Source organism: Rhinopithecus bieti, unplaced genomic scaffold (genome assembly GCF_001698545.2).
Source record: "Rhinopithecus bieti isolate Rb0 unplaced genomic scaffold, ASM169854v2 scaffold_52099, whole genome shotgun sequence".
In the NCBI taxonomy this organism is placed as follows: Eukaryota; Metazoa; Chordata; class Mammalia; order Primates; family Cercopithecidae; genus Rhinopithecus; species Rhinopithecus bieti.
This window is the reverse complement of record NW_016820939.1, coordinates 399,251-425,548: the sequence shown is the minus strand read 5'-3', so window position 1 is coordinate 425,548 and position 26,298 is coordinate 399,251. Positions and strand designations below refer to the sequence as shown.

General features: G+C 35.6%; 1 protein-coding gene across 1 annotated transcript in view; it reads right to left on the bottom strand.

Moving 5' to 3' along the window:
- Positions 1-26,298, bottom strand: part of PTPN13 (protein tyrosine phosphatase non-receptor type 13) — a 223,018-nt gene that overhangs the window by 131,300 nt on the left and 65,420 nt on the right. The window contains 4 exon segments of the mRNA XM_017860030.1: positions 2,259-2,346; positions 6,678-6,863; positions 9,075-9,140; positions 23,039-23,217. Of these exon segments, the coding sequence (XP_017715519.1) occupies positions 2,259-2,346; positions 6,678-6,863; positions 9,075-9,140; positions 23,039-23,217 (519 nt within the window).

Here is a 26,298-nt window from a genome sequence, read left to right as displayed (position 1 = left end):
AATGGGAGTCATATATACATAAATAAATATATATGAATATTTTTTATTCTTACAAAAAATACACTGTCTGCAAAAATTAATAATACAACATTACAGTTATTAAATCAAGAAGTAACAAATAAGCAAATAAATTTCAATTACATAACATGGCCACTTAATGGTAGTAGGAAATGATAGTAGGGAACTGCCGAAAGAGGTTAGAGAAATAACAAGAAAGACAAATAAGAAAGGATGGAGGGAGAGAGGAAAGAAAAGAGGGAAGTGGAGAGAGGAAAGAGAGGGAGAAAATAGAAAAAGATAAATAAGAAAAACAACAATGTCTTTTAAATCTAATGTTCCACTTATTAAAATGTTCATTATATCTCCCAAAAGATTCTTTCAGCTTGCTATTGACATTCATTTATAAGTTTCTGTTATTAATCGATTCTAAAATAGGAGACTGAAAATTTCATCAATTAACAAATTGCTGCTACTGTTAGTGGCAAAGTTTACACTATATACTATCTCAAATCCTAGAATACTATAAAATAAACAGATTTTACTTACAAAACAAAGTGACAAAAGTACAGTATGGGGATACAAATGTAGGAAGGAAATATTTGCAAGAAAGGATTAAAAATAGTTTCAAAGTTGTCACCACACTGTATTTTTTTTGGCCCACATATAAACTAATCACGTATGTATTAGAAAAAAAACCCTGATCTAACCAGAAATAAATTACTATACCAATGAAATGAAAGCAAAAATATCTTTTCAGAAAGATAATCTTTATTCACAATAATTAAAATGGAAGCACCAAAACAGATACTTAACTAACTGTACCATTACAAAATCACTCCTTTAGAAACAATTTTACTGCTTTTCTTTGACTTACACATTCCTTCTTCTCAGATATGAGAGTTCTGACTCTGCAAAACATTTGGTCCAGATAGTCAAGGTCTACGTTTAGTTTTCACAACTAGAGTTGCTCATAGATTTTAAATAAGACAGCTTTCTCTGATGTTCTGATTAAATTAAAATCTTAACTTTTTCATCTATTTTATTAAACTATATCAATTAGAATATATTTAAGTAACCTGTACATTTACTTCTACCTAGGCCCAAGATCTAAGACAAGATTTAAAACGTATTTTTGTTAATGTTTAGATTATTATGATTCTCAATATTGCTTGATAAGAAGAGAACAAAGATAATCAGCAAAATCAAAAGTTCATTTTATAAATAAGCCATGCCTGAAACTTAACAGTGAAAAACAAATTGTCACATAAAATTATATTTACTTTTATTTCAAGTGTTTGAAATTTCCATTCACGTCTTTTCTTTTCTTTTCTTTTTTTTTTTTTGAGACAGAGTTTCACTCTTTGTTGTCCTGGCTGGAGTGCAGTGGTACGATCTCAGCTTACTGCAACCTCTGCCTCCCGGGTTCAAGCGATTCTCCTGCCTCAGCCTCCTGAGTAGCTGGGATCACAGGCACCTTCCACCATGCCCGGCTAATTTTTGTATTTTTAGTAGTGATGGGGTTTCACCATGTTGGCCAGGCTGGTCTCGAACTCCTGATCTAAGGTATCCCGCCTGACCTCAGCCTCCCAAAGGTGCTGGATTCACAGGCATGAGCCACCTCTCCTGGCCTGAAATTTCCATTCATATTCTTTTTAAAAAGTAAATTTTAATTATCATACGCGACTTAGGATACATAATTATATAATGCTACTGACAAATAGGAAAATCACTATTCATCATTAGTTTGTATTTACTAAGTATCACTCATGACCTAAGGTAGTATTTGATAACTCCATAGTAATATCTATTTAGTGGGTTATTACTAGCATTAAAAAAAAAAGAAATATGATACAAAATATCACAGTGCAGTAAGAAAAACGTTTTCTGAAACTTGTTTTAGTGTTTATGTTCATAAACATATGCATGTGTTTATTTAGTCACGCTTTAAAATATATTTTTAATATGAAATACCATGATAAAGTAAATAAATAATATTATTATTGATATACCAATACTGGAAAGGGAAATAATTTACTCTGGGAATTCTAACTATATTAATAATATTTTCTGTATAAGTTTAATGAAACTATTTTTTAATGTAGCTAGTATTCTTGCCCATTCCCTAACTCCACTTTGTACGTTTATGTTCTAATCATAGTCTCAATTACCAGATTTCAAAGCCAGGTAAGTATAATTTTTGTAAAGAAAACACTGGGATAAGGTTAAAGCCTAGAAATTTCCTATTAATATACTCTTACCTGTTGGTAATCCTTTTCCTCGCAATCGATCTCGAATAGCCTGGCTTCGATCAGGTTTCTGTTCACTGTTACAGGAAAGTTGGTCTGTCTGCACACAGGTAATAACAAATCAAGTTTGACAAAAGGATCTCCCTTTTGTTTTCACAGTAACTGTTTACAGAATGACGCTAGTTACACAGTTTTTGGAGGATATAATATTAAATAATGAGATTCTATGTCCTATTGTATTTGTAGGGTAATTTGTATTCTTGGGTAAGATTTATGTAGCCCAGTGCTGGCCAATTCATTACAGAAAATTAAAAGGGAAGAAGGAGTGACTGAAGAGTAACCTACTAACTAGAAAATACCATCAGATTAAACTTGTTAAAATGAGTTCTATTTGAAAACAGTAAACTTGAAGTCTTCTTCTTTCCCCAACCAATAACTACTCATGTTAGATTATAATTTAAAAACCACATTAATTTGGGTATAATAAAGCTTTCTCCTGGTTATAACTATGAATTGAGGAATTTAAATTACTTTCAGAAATAATTTTATAGATCTTGCCCTTCAGAAATTGCATTTGGAGTCTCACTCTGTCACCCAGGTTGAAGGACTTCGGTTCAATGCAACCTCTGCCTTCCAGGTTCAAGTGATTCTCATGCCTCAGCCTCCAGAGTAGCTAGGACTACTGGTGCATACCACCACACCTAGCTAATTTTTGTATTTTTAGTAGAGACAGGGTTTCACCATGTTGGCCAGGCTGGTCTTGAACTCCTGACCTCAAGAGATCTGCCTGCCTTGACTCCCCTAAGTGCTGGGATTACAGGCGTGATGCACTATGCCTGGCTGAGAAATGTTAGGTCTTTAAGTGGACCCTCTGAGGGATAACACATTTAAATCAATGCTCTTTTAAGTTCCCTTTAAAACAAAATGTAGTCTTAAAAGTTTAATAGCTTTAGCCAAGGGTATTTGCTTGAAATAAAGTATGTCAAATTAGGTCAAACTCCACATTATAAGGGATAAAAAATTGGACAGATCACTATTTCATTCTGGTGGCCAATTAGAAGAGAAATGTCAACATAAATGGAAGAAGAGAGAATGGTGAAGAGAAATTACTTAAATCTAGCACCAAGAGCACGCATACATATTTGTTTACACACACACACTCGCACATACTACAGAAATGTTTTAATATTGCTCCATTAGGGAATCTTGCTGGAGTATGGATTAAAAACCTGTTTAAGGTAGTATATTCAAGGTTCAAGCATTATGCTTTCTACCTATAAGAAGACTTGTAAATGGAAGTATTTCTGAAATAATGTCATCATTTAAGTTGCATGAATGATGTTAGTCCAGATTATACTGTACTGTCAGTGACTGAAAAGACAGTAAACATCCCATATCTTTGAAAATTCCTGCATTGAAGTTAGTTACTATTAATAATAACTATTATTTATTGAACATATATGCTAGGCACATACTTTGCGCTATCTAATCCTCAAACAACCTCATATAGTAGACAATATTATCCTCATATTACAAATAAAAGGAGAAAAAGCAAAGAAACTTCTAAGGACCACAAAGCAGCTCATTAATATGGAAATAATTACTTTTACAACAGTTCGATAATATGGGTGATTGATACATATTATTCCTATTTTGCAGATAAGTAAAATTGTGGCCCAAATATTGTAACATTAAATGAGTGGAAAAACCTAGACAAGTAAGCTGCCTTGCTGACTTTTACCCCACGCTAATTAATTTTAAGTAAGAATGATGGTCACTTAGAATGAATTTCACACCAGTGAAAGACTAACTCACTCTATCAGCTACTGGAGACAACAAAAGCTTTAAGGAATCTATTGGGGTCAGAAACACCCCAGTTCCAATTATGTCTTCGTCATTTACCTTATCTGTGGCTATGTGTAAGTTATTTAATCTTTCTCAGCCTTAGTTTTATGCCCTCTAAAATGAGGATAAAAGTATCTCTATTAAATTGAGGTTATTTTGATGAATAATGTGATAATGTACATAAACCCTTTAGCATAGTGCCTGGCACAAAGTAAACAAACACTTAAAAAACAGTAGCTGTTGGAGTTACTTCTACCCAGTGATGTCTAGGAGATGAGGAAGAGCAACAGAAAGGTAAGGGGAGCATGATTATACTTAGTAAAAATTTGTCTTTGTGAAGAGAGGCTATCTACATGCTGATTCCAACTGATTCTTCTATTTTTCTCTCCCATTAAATAACCCCACGATACACCCCATGCCATACTGTTTCCCAAACATTCCTGTTTTCCCATTTCACAGCCTTTATCCAGGTTCACTTCCCTCTGCCAAGATTACTCTATCTAGCCTACAGGATATAGTTCGAAGTGCTATTTTTAATTTTAATTTTTTTTTCTTTTTTGAGGTAGGGCCTTACTCTGTTGCCTAGGTTGGACTGCAAAGGTGCGATCATGGCTCACCACAGCCTTGACCTCCCAGGCTCAAGTGGTCCTCCCATCTGAGCCTCCTGAGTAGCTGGGACTAAAGGCATGCACCATCATGCTCGGCTACAAAGTGCTATTTTTCAGTGCAACCCTAATTAGTATCCTTTTCCTTTAAACTCTCATAGCTGTTAAAATTTTACTATGTATCTTTTATAGCCTTCTTTCATTTTATAAGCAAATGGTTATGGCATTTTAGAAAAGAGTGCCTAGATCAAATATTTTATTCAAATTTTTATCTTATACAATCCCTAGCACAGGTTTCATACATAAATGAGCAACAAAGATCCACTATAATAATGAGAACTAAATGCTAAACCTTAAAGGGATGAAGATTTTATGTGTAATATGGGCAATTATTGATAGGTAATAGAATTTCTATGGAGACAGAAAAAAATATTCATTCAAAGACAGAAAAAAATCTCTCTCACAATTTTACTATAGGAATAAAATTAGCAAACAGTACAAGAGTCTTAGAGAAAGTGTGGTATAATAAAAAAGTCCCTGGACTGACTAATAGGGAACTCAAATCCCATAGTTGTTTGGGTATCAGTTTCTTTAACCATAAAGCGAAGTTTTAAAGAATATTAGCCTTATGAAAATGTCTGTGAAAAAAAGACCTGAAAGACCAAGTAAGTTTGGGAAATGCTTCATTTACATGTCTATTCTTCTTGAAGGTTAGTAATATAGTCTAGTACATTAAAGGCTCTAAGAAGTTCTTCACTGAAAATACATCGAATTTCCTTTAAATAATTTTTTCCCAAGCTTCTCTGGTCATAAAGGAATTTTTAAAACAAAAATATTGAAAACAATGTGAGAAATGTTGGTCTGGACAGAGGGTTTTCAAAGATTTTTTAATAGCTTTACCTTTGTCCAAAAAACTCACATGCAGAAACATAAACAGATCAAATAAAACTGGAGCTGCTCTAGTTAAAGAGGGAAAATGGGCAACAAAGAACTCCATTTATTCAGCCTCTACTTCCTACACTTCCCTTCACTATAGAACTGCAAAGGTTTCTTAGGGGAAGAGTTTACAAACCATTTGTCTAGAAGATCTCTGGGCCTGTTATCAACTGAAAAATTGTGCAGAATTTGAATATATTCCTGGCAGCCATCTGACATCCTGGTTAAGATGGGAACTAAATCCCTACCAATAAGGAATTCTGAGGAAGCTAACAAGAGCACTGTGTGGCAGTGATCAATTTGTAACCTGTACAAGGAAGAGGGACCAACACTTTGGGACTATAACCCTAAGGATAAGAGCAGATAAAGTATAGATCCAGATCAGATAGGGCAAACAAGATAAAATACAGCTTTAGAAATGCAGAACAAAGGTGGGACTTTCAGGTAAGATACAGCATTGGTTATTCTTGGGATTCTTCATATCCAAAACAAGAGAAAAACCAGAAGAGTCTGGGTCTTGGGGAAATCTGGCAGGGATACAAGCATGGATTTCCTGTATACACTAGGTAGCAGTGTTCAGAGAAGAAGGGAAAGTAGAGAAGGTTTGGGAAATACCTAGAAGATCCAGAAAAACGAGTGGTCACGAAATAGGTATAAAGCAACAGAAAGTACATTTAAATATTTCTAAAACCCATTTTCATGTCAACACATTTTTTCTAGGTGTACACAGTATAACCATTTGCTAAAAGCTCCTTAGGAAAAGATCTAAGAAAGAAAACAAGAGGAGACACTTTCAGCTCAAACATGCTATCATTCTATGATATTTTGGGGAATAACTCTCACAAAATCTAGACTCATTGCAATGAGCTTCTAAATTTTAAGTATTGTTTCAAATAAACAATTTATATTAGAAGAAGAAATTCAATTTTCCATTTCTAGTCTTCATTGAGAAAACGCTACCTATACAGTATCCTTAAAGAAAATTTTGTGATATCTACTCAATTTTAAAAATATGACTATATTTACCATTGTAATTGTAGCTTACCCCAGAAAGATTTCCCAGAACCAGTTTTACCAAGTGTTTCACGTAGGAAAATGAGGGTGCACAGTTGCTATTCCTAATGTGGGCACTGCAAGCATCCAGCACAGTCCGAACAGAAACTCGAGCGTAAATAACATCCTCACACATTCCAAGCAGTATGCTGTTGAGATGATCTCCAAGCTTGATAGGCTGAATATAAATAAAGGAAAAGCCACATTAATAAATGTGAGTAAATATTCTTTCTAATGAGACAAATCATTCTAGGAATCACAGGAACTACACTAAAACACGCTTCACATACTTGGAGGAAATAAATTCTTTCCTTATAAGCATATGCATCTTACTGTGTTTTACCTTTTTATGGTCTAAAAAATATTAGCAGAAGATAGTTAACTTATACTTCCCTATACAGGAAGTACAGAAAAACTCTGGGCATTTTAAAATATAAAGTAAAGGAGTGAAATTCTTGGCTTATTCAAATGTTTTGATGAACAGTTACTACATGTACACGCACACACACAAACATACACACCATTGGGGGAATAAACTGTTTCCTAATATTATATAAAACATAATACAGTCAACGTGTATAAATATAATTTGATACTCCCATGATAACTGAAAAGAGATTTAAAATATTGCAATGCCTCAAGACCATTTAAATATAAATTATAATTATGTTGGTCAAACAGACAAGCCAGAATGTGAGGTTTTTTTATTAGTTAATGTATTTTGTAGAATATTATATCTGAATGGCCAAAGAGCATACGAAAGGGTGGCCAATATCATTATTAAAAAATGTAAATTAAAACCACTACAAAAAGAAGCTACTACACACCCAATAAAACAGTTAAAAATAAAAATACTAACAATACAAGAATTGGTAAGGAGTGGAGCAATTAAAACCCACATCCAAGCTGATGGGAGTTTAAACTGGTATATCCACCTTGGTCTAAACAAATGCCTTTCCTACGACCCTTCCACTTCTTATCCATTTGGGTATTATTAATATATCATCCTTTAGGGTTAGCTTAGATGCAAGGTCCTTTAAGAAATCTGTCCTGATCCTCCAAACCTAACCAGAAGTCCCAACTCTGTTTTCCATAGCATCCTCCATTTTCCCTAACATAGCATTTATTGCATTATGTTGTAATTGACCGTTTAGCTGTCTATTCCTTCCAAAAAACTGTATAGGCATGGGTCACTATAGTCCTAGTGTCTAAAAGTATCTGACACAAGGTAGGTACTTAATAAATACTTTTAAATTAATATTAAATATTTCTAAAATATTCTGATTTCTGATCCTAAAACACTAGTTTGTATTTCCCCTTTAATTTATATTTATTGATATTGACTCTCTATTTATATTTGATATTGAGTTTATTTCCAGTTATCGGAAAAGAACATAAAGTGTTATAGACTGTGATCACATTTTACAAGTTAGGTTGCATAATACATGACACCAATATTTCCAGCAATATTTTAACTTTCTCATTTATATTTACAGAATTGAAACTGAAGAGAGAAAGAAAATATACATTATTTTTCATGATACAAAATAAAACCAAATGAAGTAAAGAATATCATTTATCTTTTATGGATCTTAAGATGTTTGTATTTTAGAATAAAAGGCTAAAATGCTTGTTACTTCTTTTATTTGATAAGAAAAAAACACACCTAGTTATTTTGGTTTTACTTATAAATGCCTAAAATAAAACCTAATTCTATATGTTATATCTTGCCTTGATAAAATATAACTATTTTTAAATTTTCAATTACTATTTACTACTATGTTTATACTGGTCTTTAGGAATCAGAATTATTTTAGAAAATAATGATTAGAAGCAGCCCAATGGCAAACATGGCCCAGGACCTCAGCAAGTATTACTTTAATACCTGTGTCTGCTGCTATAGGGGTGGTGAAGTATGATGTATGATTTGAAGTGCCAAGAGAAAAAGCTATGACATTCTCTAATACAATACTCAGAGACATAGGGCTACTATTCCTAGAGTTTTTGCATCAAAAAAGCTATCACATTCAGTAGAATGAATCATCAAAGACAAGAGATTTCCAATCCCTCTTAACAGTCACTAAATTAGATAAAATAAAGTATACTCCCATTTATCTTGCTATGATTTTTGAAGAGGCCAGCTCCATCTCACAGATTGAGTTGTTGAAACCTGGGTAGTTCTAGGAATACCTTAAAAATAGTGTCTTTAGTAGTTTATTGTAAGTTCATCCTGAAAGTATGACATTATTAATATAAACAACCTCCATAGGAACGCTGGTACACCTGATGGCATGCTGTAGAACACATATAAATACGTTGAAGAGCTATGATAAAAGGTGTAAAATTGAACACATGTAAAAAGTGTAACAACTGTAAACACGTAACTTACTTGGCTCTGAGGCACTTCATGATCAGCCCCCCAATAGAGTGTCATTCCAAGAGAATAAATGTGGATCTAGGAATAGAATTTTTAAGAAATAATTTTATGATAAAATACAATAGAAAATTTAGCAAGTGCTATAAATACAGATTATTTTGTTCCAAAGAAAATATAATACACAATTTGAAAAAATCATCATTTTATATTTTACATAAAAGTATATGAGAGCTTAAAAGAGATAGTAAGACTGGAAATTATTACAACAGATGTTTTTCTAATTCCCCAGCCCATCCTTTATCAATAATCATTTCTGTTAGCTTTTAAAGTTTCCTTATGCAAATTCAAGCAAATATGAATATATATTCTTATTTCCTCCTTTTACAAAAGATCAGAAACCTTAAAAATTACTAGGCACTTTGCTTTTTTTTTTTTTTTTTTGAGGCAGAGTCTGGCTCTGTCGCCCAGGCTGGAGTGCAGTGGCCCAATCTCAGCTCACTGCAACCTCCGTCCCCTGGCGATTCTCTTTCTCAGCCTCCTGAGTAGCTGGGGTTAGAGGTGCCCGCCACCATGACTGACTAATTTTTCTATTTTAAGTAGAGAAGGGGTTTCGCCATGTTGGCCAGGCTGGTGTTGAATTCCTGACCTCAGGTGATCTGTACGCCTCGACCTCCCAAAGTGCTGGGATTACAGGTGTGAGCCACTGCGCCCGGCAAGTACCTTGCATTTTTAACTTATCAATAGATATTTCCATATCAATGCTTAGAGATCTTATTTTTTAAAAATGGTACACAGAATTCCATTAGTGGTTGTAGCACTGTTTATATAACCAATCTGTTATTAACAGAGAATTAAAAATTTTTTTTCAAACCTTTGCTACTATAAATGATGTTTCAGCAAACAGCCTTGTATGTATTTCTCTTAAATTGATTCTCTGAGATAATGGATGAGAAAGTAAATCATCTGTAGTTTTTATACAGATTGTCAGATTCCCTTACATAACAGTTGTACCATTTTGTACTTCTACCAGTAACATGTAAGAGTTTTTCCACAAGCCTTGTCCATAGAGGTATTATGAAGACTTAGGGTTTTGCCAATCTAAAAATTGACCAATAAATCTCACTGCATCACTGCAGTTTTTGTTTTGTTTTGTTTTTTGATAGGATCTTTCTCTGTTGCCCAGCCTGGAATGAGGTGGTCCAATCATAGCTCACTGTTGCCTCAAACTCCTGGGCTCAAGTGATCCTTCTGTCTCAGCTTCTCAAGTAGCTGGGACTACAGGCATGTAAAATCATTCCTGGGTAATTTTTAAAATTTTTGTAGAGATGGGGATCTCTCCATATTGCCAAGGCTGTTCTCAAACTCCTGAGGTCAAGGGATCCTCCTGCCTTGGCCTCTCAGTGTGCTGGGATTATAGGCAAGAACCACCTCACTTGGCCTCACTGCAGTTTTTTGGTTTTTGTCTTTCCTCAGTGCAGTTTTGATTAACATTTTCTCACAATGAATGGGTAGCGTAGTACAAGGAGAAGGAAGATGAATCAAAGGAGTTTTCTTTAGGTTGTTTGCTTTTTTTGTTTCTTAAAGATTAAAAATAAACAACATATTTTTATGCTGATAGAAACGATTCAACAGGGAAAACTGGAAATGCAGGAGAGAATGGAGATTGCTAGAGGAACACTGTTAAGTAGACAAGGAGATAGACGCTAAAGCACAAATGGAAGAGTTGGCTTTATAGAAGAGCATGGACAGTTTATCTGTAGTAAGATGGCAGAGCATATGGGAATTCACATGGGGAGGCTGCTAGAGGAATGCTAGGGAAAGTCTTGATTGCTTCTTTTTTTTTCTGTGACACAAGAAGCAAGATCTCAGTAATAAGTAATCATCTTTCCTATTTCCTTCTGTTAAGAGGTTCAGAGCTAATCTTCTGGGCCACTTCTATCAATACTGAATTCTTGCCATGTGCTTTTGTTGTTGTTTCATTTTGTTTCATTACTACAGCTTCATCTTATTTTCTTGCCTTTATTTACTCGGCTCCTATTTTTTTTCACCTTTATTTTTCAATGCTATAAACTATCTCAAATCCTCTTTAGAAATCAGTCAGATATATGTAATAAAAGCGGGTACCCTTCTTACAATCGCACAACACTTTAATATATCCCTTAAATTGCTTCCTAAATTATTTCTCAATTACAGATTAGAAAAGTTGTTCCACTTTTCAAATATGCTCATGGCTCTCAATTTTTAAACATTCAAATTTTAAAACAATGACATTCAGGGGTCACTTTGACCTGCTTCTATTTCCATTCTGCAAGCAGGTTTTTAAGTTTTCTTCTGTCATCCTTCCTTCCCTTATCACAACCTAAACACTCAGCACATCTAGATAATTTTCTGTTGGCAAAATACATCCTTTTCTTTCTCAGCTTTTCGTGAGCTGTTCTTTCCACCAAAAATATTCTTTCTTTGTCTCCGGCCATTATTGATAGGCCAGAGATGATGTTTCCCCTTATATATGCTGTATAAATACTTCCAAACAAGTTAAAGCATTATCTCATATATGATACAGTTATATTCCTGCATCACACTTCAACAGTATCTCTGATGATGTAGTTAACTAATATCTTGTTGTATAGTTAGATGAGTCCTTGTTTGTCTTCCTTGAGGGGAACAGCTTTTTGTTTTAGTGTCCCTCTTAGCAAGTAACACAGAACTTTACATAGTAGATATTCAATACATGTCTGCTGAATTAAATTAAATGTGCAAGAAGTTCAAGACAGGCTAGTGCAGACTATTTTTATCATATTTCTCTTTAAGTTTCTTTCTAAAGAGTCTTAAATGTAAATACCTTTTCAAAGAGCCTCATATATGAAAACATTTTCATAGCTTTAGCATAAAGGACTAATTGAATGCTCTATTAATTTTGGTTTATGATTCTTTGAGATGTGGCCCATGCTTTAAGATTCTTTATTATATTTACTTCTCAATATGCCAAAGTGAGTTACTATATGTTAATAATTTTTATATATGACTATGATAAAACATTCTTAAAACTAGGTTATAAAATTGTACATTTGCTGATCACCTATGTATATCGTATAATGGTTAGTTGTATGTGTCAACCTGACTGGACCAAAGGATGCCCAGATATTTGGTCAAATCTCATTCTGCGTGTTTCTGTGGAAGTGTTTTTGGGTGAGATTAACATTTACATCAGTAGACTGAGAAAAGCAGACTGCCCTCCCTATCATTGGTGGGCCCCTTCCAGTCAGTTGAAGGCCTGAAAAGAACAGAAAGGTTAACTCTCCTCTGAGTAAGAGAATTCTTTCTGCCTAACTGCCTTAGAACTGGGATATCAGCATTCTCCTCCTTTGGACTCAAACTGAAACCCTCTTGGGTCTTGAGCCTGCCAGTCTTTGAACTAGAACTACACCAACAATTCTTCTGTTTCTCTGACCTTCAGACTCAGACTTGAACTACACCATTGGCTCTCCTGAATCTCCAGTTTACAAACTCATCCTGAGGATCTTGGAGCCTGTGAGCCTTCATAATTGCATGAGCCAACCCTTTATAATAAATCTCTCTCTATATACAAATACACACACACACACACACACACACACACACACACACACACCCTATTGGTTCTGTTTCTCTGCAGAACCTTGACTAATACATATAGGTATGGAATACCTCTATAGAAAAAATAAAATATGCAAAATGATAATTGCTACTTTACTAGTATGATATTTTATATGGGTTCCATACTTTTAGTAACATCTTAAATCATAATTAAAAATACATTGTTGAGTTGTTAGATAACTCCAGGTATGTCAGATCTTTGTTAAAATAACACGATAATACCACCTGGTATCTAATATTAGAAAAATATTTCTTACAGAATACAAAGAAAAATGCTTTTACATCTATTCCAAACAGTCGGTACAGGGTCAGTGCATGATGCTTTCATACATATTATTCATAAATTAAAAGAGTTTGTACTGTTGATGCAGCCTGAAAAGACACAGGGAAAAAGATCACTAATACAAAGATGTAACTAAATTAATTCAGTAGCACTGACATCACTGACAGTGCTTAGTTCATCTGGTTCATAAATAGCAGCAGTAGATGGGTTACAGACTGCATATATGTATATTGTGTAGAAAGGAGGGAGGTCACACACAGGAAGGCTTACTCAAAAACAAGCAAGTATTTGATATACATATTTTCTTTGCTTTTATGTAATGAGAAAAAAGGGGAATCCACAATCCAGCTGACAAATATCTTCTACTAAAGATATCAACAAGTTCAGGGCCAAAAAAGAATCAGGCAGTGTAAGTTTAAAAAAGTTTTGATCTGCTTCTCATTTGTATTGCTTATTTAGCTTCTCAGGGAAATTGTGGTTTCGTGACCTTTGTTGGTCCATCTGTACCTTACGGACAGCACAGAGATACTCTATTTCCCTTCCTTAGTATAGCAGTATAGCAGGCCAGGACACAGTCCTATAGAGGTGGGTGCCTTTGATAGTAATGATTTGTATATACAGGATTCAATGAAAAGATGGAAGAGCTGATTCTAGATGACATGCATGTATAGAAGAGCTAGACAACTACCCATTCAGTCAACATTTTTTCTGAAAGTCACTAAACTATGGAGTGTGATAAGATACAAATATTTCATCCTGGTATCTATAACACCACTATCATAAGCTAATATATATTATTATATGTATTTAAATATAAACAGCTAGCATACACATAATGCTTACTGTGTGCCAAGCTTACATTATATATTTCTTTTTCTTTCCTTTCTTCTTCTTTTTTTAGACAGAGTCTTACTCTGCTGCCCAGGCTGGAGTGTAGCGGTGCACTCCATTGGCTCACTGCAACCTTTGCCTCCTGGGTTCAAGTGATTCTCCCTGCCTCAGCCTGTTGAGTAGCTGGGATTACAGGCACCTGCCACCATGCGCAGCTAATTTCCGTATTTTTAGTAGAGATGGGGTTTCGCCATGTTGGCCAGGCTGGTCTCGAACTCCTGACCTCAGGTGATCTGCCTTCCTTGGTCTCCCAAAGTGCTGGAATTACAGGTGTAAGTCACCATGCCTGGCCTACATTATATACATTAGCTCATTCAATCTTGCAGAGGGAAGGTAACTTGCCCAGGATCACACAGCTATTTAATTGACAGAGGCAAAATTCTAACTCTGGCTTCAGTTTCTTACCCTCAGCACTACTGATGTTTGGGACTGGATAATTCTTTGCAGTGGGGAGCTGCCCTGTAAACTGTAGGATATTGAGCAGGATCTATGGCTTCTACCCATTAGATGCCAACAGTACTATCTACTCGTACCCTCTCAGTTATGACAACCAAAATTGTCTCCAGATATTGCCAAATGTTCCATAGGAGGGAAAACTGCCTCTGGCTGAAAACTAGTAATTTAATCTGTATATCCTTTTCCAGAATTAGAAGTCTAACAGGAGAGAGATATAAATATATATGTATGCACCTATGTATTGAACAAAGTAGTAATAAATTTGTGCTAAGGAAACTCAAGGAGACAAGAAAAGGTTCCTTTTGACTACAGAGGAATTAGAAAAAACTTAAAGTAGAGAGGAGTTACGTTGAGACTTGGAACATAGATTATGTGTCCCTCTCTTTGCTCTTAATATTCTGTATAGATCTATTATCATTGTGTATATTCCCTGCACATCATCATCATCATCATCATCATCATCATCATCACCATCACCATTTCTTTGTCTCTCAGCCTCCTGGCCCTTTGAGAGTAAGGTCTACTCCTTATTCATCTTTGTATCTCCTTGACCTCTTATAGTGTTGGACATATTATAAGTCCTCAGTAGATGCTCATTGAAAGAATGGATGGTACATAGGATGCGGAAAAATGAAAACAGGGAAGAAAGGCATTGCCATGCAAAGAAGTGAATCCCAGAAGCACAAGATCTGCCTAAAAACCACTGGCTACAGCTTGTGCATCTAAAAAAGAGGAGTGAGAAGGTAGTTGTGACCAGACTTTGGAGAGATTTTCATGTTTGGTTAAGGAATCTGTAGCAACACAATGAAGGTTTTTGAGGGGAAAAATCCCTCATGATCAGGGGTATGACATGATCAGGGGTATTAATCTGACAGTGGCAAAGAGAACAGTCAAGAAGCAGGAATAAGAGTTAGGAGACATGACAAAAGTCCAAGAGAAAGAAATGAGAACTTCACCATAGTGCCAGCAATAGGGCTGAAGAAGAAAGAACTGGAATGGCTAAACTTAGAAAGCAGACTTGAGAAATTCAGGCAGTTAAGTATATATGTGAAAAGGGAGGAACCAGAGATAGGGATACAAAGAAAATGTGACATGGAAAGATGAGAGTCAAGGAAGCTCATTAATATAACTCCTGTAGGATAGAAATACATTTCTGTCTGCACAGTTATAATGTACTGAATATAAACTCCATGCACAGTGGGATTTTGTCCCATTCACCACTCTATCCCTAGACCTAGCACAGCATTTGACATACAATAGTGATAGTCACTATTTCTTGGATGCTTACTACATGCTGGGTACTGTCCCAAGCACTTTATAAGTATTACCTTATTTTATTTTCTAACAACCCTACATGGTAAGTATTATTATTAACACCATAGACATAAGGCACCTGAGGCATGAAGAGGTTAAGCAAATTGCCTGAGTTCATATATCCCTTAGGTGACAAAGCCAGAATTCAACCCAGAGTCCGCACATGATAAATATTTGTTGAAATATAAAATGGGATAATAAAATTATCATCATTGGGAAGGCTAACAGAATACTTTCTACCTCTTGATCCATTCTCTAAAGAGGAGATGAAAAGCCTTCAAAGATTTGCCTCACTGACCACAAGAGACAGGCTGGGTGAGACACTGCAGTCTGATGTGCACATACCTCTCTTCCAGCCATCTCTGGATCTCTGTGAAGAAATATGAGCTGCTTTACATGTGCTACATAGCTCCTTTTAGCAACATAGCCCTGGGACTGTGTGGTAACAAATCATAGATACCTCTGGGTTAAAAAATTTTTACTCATTACCAAATATGGCATAGAGGAACAGTTCTCAAACTATGTTATGCATCAGAATCACCTGAAGGGTCTGATAAAACACAGGTGGCTGTGTCATACCTCCAGGATGTCTGATTCAGTAGGTCTGGAGTAGAGCCTGAGAACTTGCTTTTCTAAAAATTTCCCAGGTGATAGTGATGCTGATTGGAAGGAGCAGACTTTGAGAACCACTAGTAGAGAGGATAGGGGATACAATAATGAGGACAAACAGGGTCCCTTCCATATCCAATCTTCACTGATGTATACAAGATAAGATAACGTGACATATGAGAAGTACACAGAGAGAACAATAGAGCATAAGAGAAAGCTTCACATCTACAGTAAAAGTTAGCCAGACAGTGAGGGGATGAGTCGAGAGTCAAAATAACATCAGTCTGGGTGAAAAGAGTTTTCGAAGCTGAAAGAAGAGAATGCACAAAGGTTGAGAAGAAAGAAAGTATGTAGCATATCTCAGACACTGAAGTAAATTCAGAATGACTGAAGCACAGAGTTTGACACAAAGACGACTCAGACAAGGCCAATACAGTATGACCTTGAAAGCCATGCTCAGGAGTCAAGAGTTCATTCAGGGGACATGGAGAATTTGAATAATTTTAAACAGGAATAGAACACGATCATATATGGGCTTTCAAAACTGCACTGACCGCACTTTAAAGAATGGACTAGCCATGGGCAAGACTGGAGTTGGGAGATTATGAGAAGTGTTTGCAGCACTGGTCATTTGTGATGGACTGAACTGATGTGGAAGCAGTGAAAGCTAATATATGTAGACATATATGAGATATACTAAAAAGGTAGACTCAAAAGAAATTAATCATAGGATTTAGGAAATTGGGCCAGAGGTGAATGAAAATTAAGAATGACACCTTAGATTTTCCTTGGAAATTGGGGAAATGATGGTCCATTCATTTATAGGAAACACAATGGAAGGGAGAAAAGTTTCAGGGTATGAGAAGAAACAATGAGTTTAATTTCAGATCTATTGAGTCTCAGATGCCTGTGGCACATTCCAGTGAAGATAGCTAATAAGTAGCTTTACATAAAAGTCAAGAGCATGGTGCTAGAGATATATACATTTGGGATCTGTCAGCAAATAGCCAATGATTTTTTAGCTCTTTAGAAAGAAGCAAGAACAACTGTTATGATCCCTCTATCCAGAAGAATATATGAAGACACATTTTTTTGGTATGCATACAATTTTTAAACTTTTAATGGCCTCTTGAACTTATTCCTTTGACCTCTGAGGGTATGATGGAACTTAGGTTAAGATCTGATATATAAAGCAATTGCACAAATTTACTTAGTCATAACTCTTTTCTTTCGATATTTCCTAAAATCACCTCCAAAATTATTTTTAAAGCTCAAAACAGCAGGTTGTTATTTTCTAATTTTAAAACCAACCCTTTTCCCACAACACGTTATCTTCCACATTTTGTCACACCTTACATACTGAGTGTGATGGTTAGTTTCTAAGATATAATAGCTTAATAATATATCTGACAACTTATTTAACTCTAGGCTACTTACTGTAGGACTAGGAACACCAGTATCATATATTGCAAACCAAAACATGTTCTAGTGCTCTAGAGGAGACCCACCGACTGAAGAATGGCCACAGGGATCTGCTGAAATAGAATTATTTTAGGATCCATTTTGGTGCCCTAAATCCTCTCTCATGGGGCTAAATTTCCATCTTAAGAGTTATTCCTTTAAGTTAAGATGATATAGATTTAAAGACTGATAAGATGGAAATGTGTTATCTGAATAGAGCAAAACATTAAGCCATTAACACTCCAATAACATTACCAGAAATTAGTTTTTTAGCTAGTGGAACATAGTATGGTGAAGTGATATTTAAAGACCTAACTTTCTATAAGGCTTTTGCACCTATTAAAACTCTAGGATTTGGTGTCATCTTTTATTGTGGTTAAAAACAAAAAACAAAACAAAAAAACCCACACAAGATTAAATTTACCAGCCAGGCACGGTGGCTCACGCTTGTAATCCCAGCACTGTGGGAGGCTGAGGCAGATGGACCACGAGGTCAAACGATCGAGACCATCCTGGCCAACATGGTGAGACCTTGTCTCTACTAAAAATACAAAACTTAGCTGGGCATGGTGGTGTGTGCCTGTAGTCCTAGCTACTTGGGAGGCTGAGGCAGGAGAACTGCTTGAACTCGGGAGGTGGAGGTTGCAGTGAGCTGAGATTGTGCCACTGCACTCTGGCCTGGTGACACAGCTAGACTCCGTCTCAAAAATAAAAAAAATAAAAAAGATTAAATTTAACATCTAAGGATATATTTTAGTTGCGTTAAGCATATTTACACTGTTGTGCAACAATCTCTGGAACTTTTTCACCTTGTAAAACTAAAACTCTATACTCATTAAACACGAATTCTTCCCTCTACCCTCTCTGCCCAGGCAGAGAGGCAATCACCTTTCACCTTTTTGTTTCTATGATTTTGACTACTTTAGATACCTCATATGAGTGGAATCACATAGCATTTGTTAAGATTGGCTTATTTCACTTAACATAATGTCTTCCAGGTTCATCCATGTTGTAGCATGTGACAAGATTGCCTTTTACTTAAGCCTGCATGATATTCATTGTATGTATATTCCAGTTTTTTTTATCCACTCATCTGCCAATGAACATTTGGGTTGCTTCCAGCTTTTGGCTATTGTGAATAACACTGCTATGAACATGGGTGTGCAAATATCTCTCTGAGTTCCTGCTGTGAATTCTTTCGGATATATATACTCAGAAGTGAAGTTGCTGGACCATATGGTAACTCTATTTTTAATTTTTTAAGAAACCTTTATACTGCTTTCCATAGTGACTGTACAATTTCACATTCTCACCAACAACACACAAGGGTTCCAATTTCTCTGCATCCTCACCAACAGTTGTTACGTCCTGTTCTTTTGATAGTAGCCATCCTAATGGATGTGAGATGGTACCTCTACAACCCCAACATTTAACATTTTCAATTTAATCATATGATTATACGTTGAACTCTTGTCACTAGATAATCCTAGAGTTTCTTCTTCACTGGCACAGGGTCCTGGTATATAACAAACATTTGTCTAATTTATGAATGAATGAAAATGGGACAGAGAATGGATTAACAAGATTTAACACAAAGTATGTACGGTAAAGTGTGATTAAGGGCATTTGGTTGTTTTTTGGTCAAGTTCGGTTGAGGCTTCTGCCAAGCTTGGGTAAGTAGATTTACTGTTATTGTCCTTCTAAAGATGATCCTTGATTTTCAAAAAGCACAGAGAGCAATAATTCTTGATATTTAGACTACAAATTCGTGGCAATAAACAAGATTAATTTATCAGAGACATAGTACAAATCTCTGGTGCACATCAATATTTTTGAACAGAAAGCACAACAGGAACTTGATTCAAGTTCCATTCCATCAAACTGACTTCAAAAGAATTGTCAAATAAATACACCTTCTGCCAAGCAAGCAGGAAGTAGAAAATTACCCAATAAAAGGGAAAAGCCAGAGGATAAAAAGCTTAGTGTGGCCTGTATAAACCTGTATACTCATTTAAAGGGATGTTATCTTGAAAAGTAAAGTTTTAAGGTAAATAAATGAAAATGCCTACTTACATAGTTGATATAGTAAGAGAGTTTTCTCATACAAACGTGTACAGTTTACAAAACACTTTTAAGTGTAAGTCCCTCTGAATGAAGAGAACATTTGCATGTATCAAGAGCGCTAGGCACTGAGCATTATAAAAAAATTTATATGTCATCAACTGCAAACATTTATTGAGTGCTAGTTAATAGCATATTCTTAACTCATGAAAGTCATTAAGTGCAGCTACTTTCCTCGTTTTCAAAATGCCCTTGCCATTTTAAAACCAGAATACTGTGCTAGAATATATGGCTACTCTTCTGACCTTTGCTTCCTGTTATGAATAGGTTCAAGAAACTTGATTTTCTTTGTATTTAAAATTACTCTTAAGATTTTGAGGCATGGGGAAGCTAGAAGTTCCAATTAGACAGACTAAGAAATCAACTTTAACATGATAATGGCGACAACCCCACACCCATTTCATCCCCAATATTGCTTCTAAACACTTGGCAAAATAATAGAGTGGCTTTAGTCATTTTCCGAAACACGTGGTCTAACAGCTATTCCTAAACACAGGGTTAACTTGTTTGGGGGTCTAGACATCACAAGGCAAATTGGGAAACCTCTCAGAAAATCAGAAAAGCACTTGTGCATCTCAAATTTCTACTAAGCACTTTTTAAATTGTATGGTGGATTTTAAATGCTTACAGAAAGAATTCATAATACCTATGCACACATACCGTACCTATTTCGAATGTTCTAATCCCTCTTTTAAAAGATTTTTAAATGAATCATACAGGGTACAGAATGACTGCATCCTATTTAAATAATAAAAATGAATAACTCTATATATACCATCCAGCTTAATAAAACATTACTGCTACACTTGAATACTTTCATGATACATAACAATGACCAAGACCCTATCTACTCTGTAATATACAAAAAGTTATTTTCAAGTACTTCATCTTACGTAATGGGAAATTTTTTAGTCTAATGCCTTAAGCATTACCCCTACCTCATAGCTATCATCTCCTTTCAATGGTTGTTTGTACCTCTCAAAATTCTTCAGTAGCTCATGGAATATCAAAGGTAGATAAACTTAAATCAGAATTCACTCTACCAATTCTTGTCAGTCGTTTTTCAGATACATAATTGACGGCTCATATCAAGATGCCTTCCTTTAGCTTAGCCATCACGCACACACTCATACACATTCAATCTCTGAAAACAAAAGTATGATTGTCAGTAGAAAGAAATTGGTAGAATTCCTTTAGATGGCAATTAGACAATGTATATTGAAGTTTAACATGTGTATATTTTTGATTTAACGATTTTGTTATTAGGAAATTACTAGGTTAATTTTTACACTTACGTGGAACGATACATGGGAATGTTCATAGCTAATTCTGTATTATCTGGAGTACCCCATAGCGCTAAATTACCCACAGCCTGCTATATAATACAATTACCCAATGTCTGCTATAAAACACAATATATATGCCTAATTTTTTTCATAACTTTGACGATAAAATTAGGTCTTAGTCTGAAGTCAGTTATATCACTATAGTCATACTGGATACTTCTATTATAAACCTTTACTTCTTCCTTATGCCATCAAAAAAATCATTATGCCATTTTCAGTTCTTTTCCACAGAGTATTAAAACTCCCTGGCCAGGCACGGTGGCTCACACCTGTAATCCCAGCACTTTGGGAGGTCGAGGCAGGCGGATCACTTGAAGTCAGGAGTGTAAGACCAGCCTGGTCAACATGGTGAGACTCCGTCTCTACTAAAAATACAAAAATTAGCCAGGTGTGCTGGTGTGTGCCTGTAATCCCACCTACTTGGGAGTCTGAGGCAGGAGAATTGCTTGAAACCGGGAGGCGGAGGTTGCAGTGAGCCAAGATTACGCCACTGCACTCTGGCCTGGGCAAAGAAGCGACACTCCGTCTCAAAACAAAACAAAACAAAACAACTTCCCAATTAGAGTCTCACAAAATCTTCCTTCTCCCATAGTTATCTACTTTTGTCAAATTTAACCTCCAAAATCACAAATTACATCAGTCATGCTCCTAAAAATATGATAGATCCCCACTGCCTAAGAAGAAAGCCTCAAGTTCTGGCATTCAAAAATCGTCCTCCTTCTGGCCGGGCGCGGTGGCTCAAACCTGTAATCCCAGCACTTTGGGAGGCCGAGACGGGCGGATCACGAGGTCAGGAGATCGAGACCATCCTGGCTAACATGGTGAAACCCCGTCTCTACTAAAAAAATACAAAAAAAAAAAAAAAAAATCGTCCTCCTTCTAACCTAGAATCTTTCTTCCTTCCTTTACCCACATCCCTCTAGGTAGTAATGTTCTAGCCTGGCCAGTCTAACCAACCATTCCCCAATCACAGTGGACAATTTCTTATCTCTTGTCATTACCCATACCAATTACTCTGAGTAGAATGCCCTTTCTACCTATTTTTATTTATCTGAAGTCTATTCATTCTTCATAGCCTAACACAAATGCCACCCCTTCTCTGTGATATCATTCTACACTAAAAATTAATTGCTCATCTTGTACATTCTCAAAACACTATCACTCTCCATAGCATTTATGTCATCCTGCCACATATTAGAGATCAGAGGTCTCCAACCCCCACCTCCAGCCCCATACCAGTCCCATGGCCTATTAGGAAGCGGGCTGCACAGCAGGAGGTGAGTGGTAGGCAAGTGAACATTACCACCTGAGCTCTGCCTCCTGTCAGATCAATGCTGGCATTAGATTCTCATAGGAATGTGAACCCTATTATGAACTGCATGTGTGAAGGACTGAGGCTGCATGCTTTTTATGAGAATCTAATTCCTGATGATCTGAGAGGAATAGTTTCATGCTACAACCATCTCCCCACCACCCCATCCTTGGATAAACTGTCTTCCATGAAACCAGTCCCTGGTGCCAAAAATGATGAGGATCACTGTTACAGATTGTTCTGTACATGTTAATCAGGGTCAACTTTCTAGTTTTTTCTATATCTTCCTCGGGCACGGTGTTTTATACATAGTGGGTATTTAATAAGTATTTGTAAACATGCACTTAAACAATGGCTAACTTTTTTCATATATTTCTCAGATCTATAAATCTTTATAAAACTATTTTGGATTCTTAAATAAAATAACTGAACTTCTTGGAATACATGATCATTTAAAACTCAATAGATTTTTCAGAGGGTTGAAACAGGGTAGCACATTATCTTTATTTGACCTGTCCCCACCCAAATAAAAAAATTAAACAGTTACCTTTTCAACATCTGAGAGAGAACTTAGTGATTGATTTTGAAGAACCTCTGGCGCAGTGAATGCTCGAAGATCCTGATTGGAAATATTTTCATCTGTAAATGACACACTACCAGATGGCAGCAACAGCAGAGACCATGGAGAAATGATGAAGCCAAGGGCAGCAGGATCAGCTAGGCTTACTGGTTTGTAATTGCACCAAAATAAAAAAAAAAAGAAGAAGAAAATTGCTCAAAATTATAATCACAGGAAACAGCAATCACTTCAGTGGATAATCCAGCCTATTTGTATAGATATTAATGAGTAGTTAACATATACCAAATCAACATGCTACAAAAAGATTGGGTTTCATATAAATACAAAAGGTAGCATTATTAACAACAATGCCTTGATTTGGCTTAATTTTTCAAAATCTGGATAGCAGATCCTAGAAACTAGAAATAGAGCCCTTTCATTGTTGGTCTTAAGAATTAAACTTGGTTCAAATGTTTTATCACAGGGATATATAGATATAGGATAAGGATTAATAGCTCTTTAACTTATTATGAATTATGCATTCCTTTAAGAAACTGTTGAAAGGTGTGGTTTCTCTCTCAAGGACACTGCCCATAAATATAAAGCTCTGTATAAATTCTGAAGTTTTATGGATCTACTTATAATCCATTTATAGATTCCCAAGTTAAGATTCTGATTTAGACTATAGTGTCCTGAAATGGATAGAAATCAATTCCTTTGAAAATTCCTATTAGGCATTCACAAGGTTTCTAACTACAATGAAATGTGTTGAGTCAAAGTATATATTTTGCTTGAATTTAGATTTTATCTTATTTACTTTTGTTCATTATTTCACTAGCATTTCAGGCAGCTTGTTTTGTACTACCAAATATGATCAATGAGGTCTGTTAACTTTTTGTTTTAATGCTTGGCTGTATAGACGTCCAAGAGCTCACACCTAAGAGTATTAACAAAAATACATTCCCTAGACACCAGCAGGCCTCCACCTAAAAGTAAAGCTGTACTTTAGGCTCAACAAAACAGACTGATTAGAATAAACTTCATTTTGTCCCTCATCTCAAAAGTAAGTTAATACAGGTTTTAAGAAAACTGCTAGGTGAACTTGGTTACAGACTCTAGATAACAGCTATAGAAAAATCACAAAAGGTCTATGACTGAAATTCCATTATTCAATCTGAATAAGTTATACTGATATCACTCTGTCAAATGATAAGACATCAACAGAAGTTTATGCAAAAGTTTATCATACAGTATCTATACTTTCCTGAAAACAATCAGAACTGAATTTTTTTTATCAGAACTGAATCATTCTGACTTTTTAACCTCTATCATCAACATGATCAGAATATGACTTATGATTAAAAGTAAATTACTAAGAGTCATTCCTCCTTTGAAGGTTAAAATCTGCATTTTATGAATCTGAGACATGTCTTTAACAATGGTGTCAAAGAAGAAAAATGTGTTTGAATGCATCTTTTAATCAATCACCACATCTTAGGTTGCACTGAAGTGGTGTTATAGACCAATGGTCCTCAAAGCCTTAACCAATCATACATCAGACTTCTGAAACTTAGTTCACAATTGTTATTGCCAAATACATTTCAATGAATGATTTCAATTAATCATCACAGCTCACAATCTTAGGTGTATGCTGTTGTATTTTACAGTCACTGTACAAGTTTTCTGTTCAAAGCCACCTCTTAGTTATTTCATACACAGAGAACACACAATCTAGCTAGAAAAGAACTGACAAAGCGGAACAATATTTCCCTTGCCAAAATATACCATTCAAAACCGTGAGATTTCATGTCACAGATATTATAAAACAATCTAAAATCAATTTATGTCAAATTATCAACTAAGGGGAACAAACACTAGGAGACCAATCGGGAAGGCAATGCACTAATAATCTGCTGTGAGATGATGATGGCCTGTAAGCACAGTGGTGGCAACAGAGGTGGTGAGAAACTGCTGGAAACTGAAGATGTTTTAGAGGTAGTGACAACAGAATTTCCTGACAGATTGGATGTGGAATGACAGAAAAAGAAGACTCAGAAAAAGAAGACTCTGGATGACATCAAAGTTTTGATCTGAGTAATTGGAAGGACAGAGTGCCATCAACAGAGATTGTCTAAAATAGTGCAGGCTGCTGAGGTGGGGGTTAGGAGGTGGCGGCAGGAATTAGAACTTTGGGACCTATTACATTTAAGATATCTGTTATATATTCAAATGGGGATGTCAGTTAGGCAATTTGATCTGAAATGTGGGATAAAAATCAGAATTACAGATATATTTTGGGAGTTGCTGGCCTACTGGATGGTATTTAAAGCCATGTGACTTGATGAGGTCATCAAAAAAAAAAAAAAAAAAAAAAAAAAAAAAGAATTAAGATAGAAAAGAAATCAAGACCAAGGGGACTGAGGCCTGGGGTACGCCAACATGAAGACTGCTCCTTCTTGGTCTTTTTTTTTTTTTTTCCAGATTCTTCCTCTTCTCTTGGAGACTGATGCATGTATGGTGCTGTAACTTCCTTCTAACACTTCTTTTACTCAGCACTGCCAATCTCCATCCCACTATTTTAATTAATTCTACTAACTAGACTTTCTGTCCAGTTCTTTAGTACCTAAGTCCTGAATCTAAGTTAGGAAGCTGGGATTCTAACTGTCATGGCTAATTCAAGATTGTCTTTCTTTTGGAGGCAAAAGTATGATTTTGGGTGTAACTGTTACCACTTCAAATTTATAAATGATTGCGGATCACAGCTAACACAGAGGCCTGAATGCCACCTAAAAGCCTAAATGCTATGCCCTGTCCTGTCACTGTGGATTCTGGTATCCACTTAGACCAGAAAAGGGCTTGCTACAATTCTTCCTCTTCATCCTTGGCTACAGACTGATGCTCTCCCCTCCTCAGCATGGGAGCACCAATCAGAAACTGCCAAAGGTGAAAGCAATTCATAATTCCTTATCACTATAAAATGAAGAGATTTATTCACTTACCAGCACAACCAAGGTCAGTAAACTGATTATTACTCAGTTAAGAACCACATATATCTCTCCTTTTTTATTAAGTTGTATTTTGTTTTTAAGGGACACATAATCATACTTATTTATAGGGTATAGTGTAATGTTTTGGTACATATGTACAATGTGTAATGATGAAACTGTATATTTCAACTTTTATACAATATATTGTTTGCTTTTATTGAACATTTAAAGTATATCTTTATTTTAACCACTATATATATA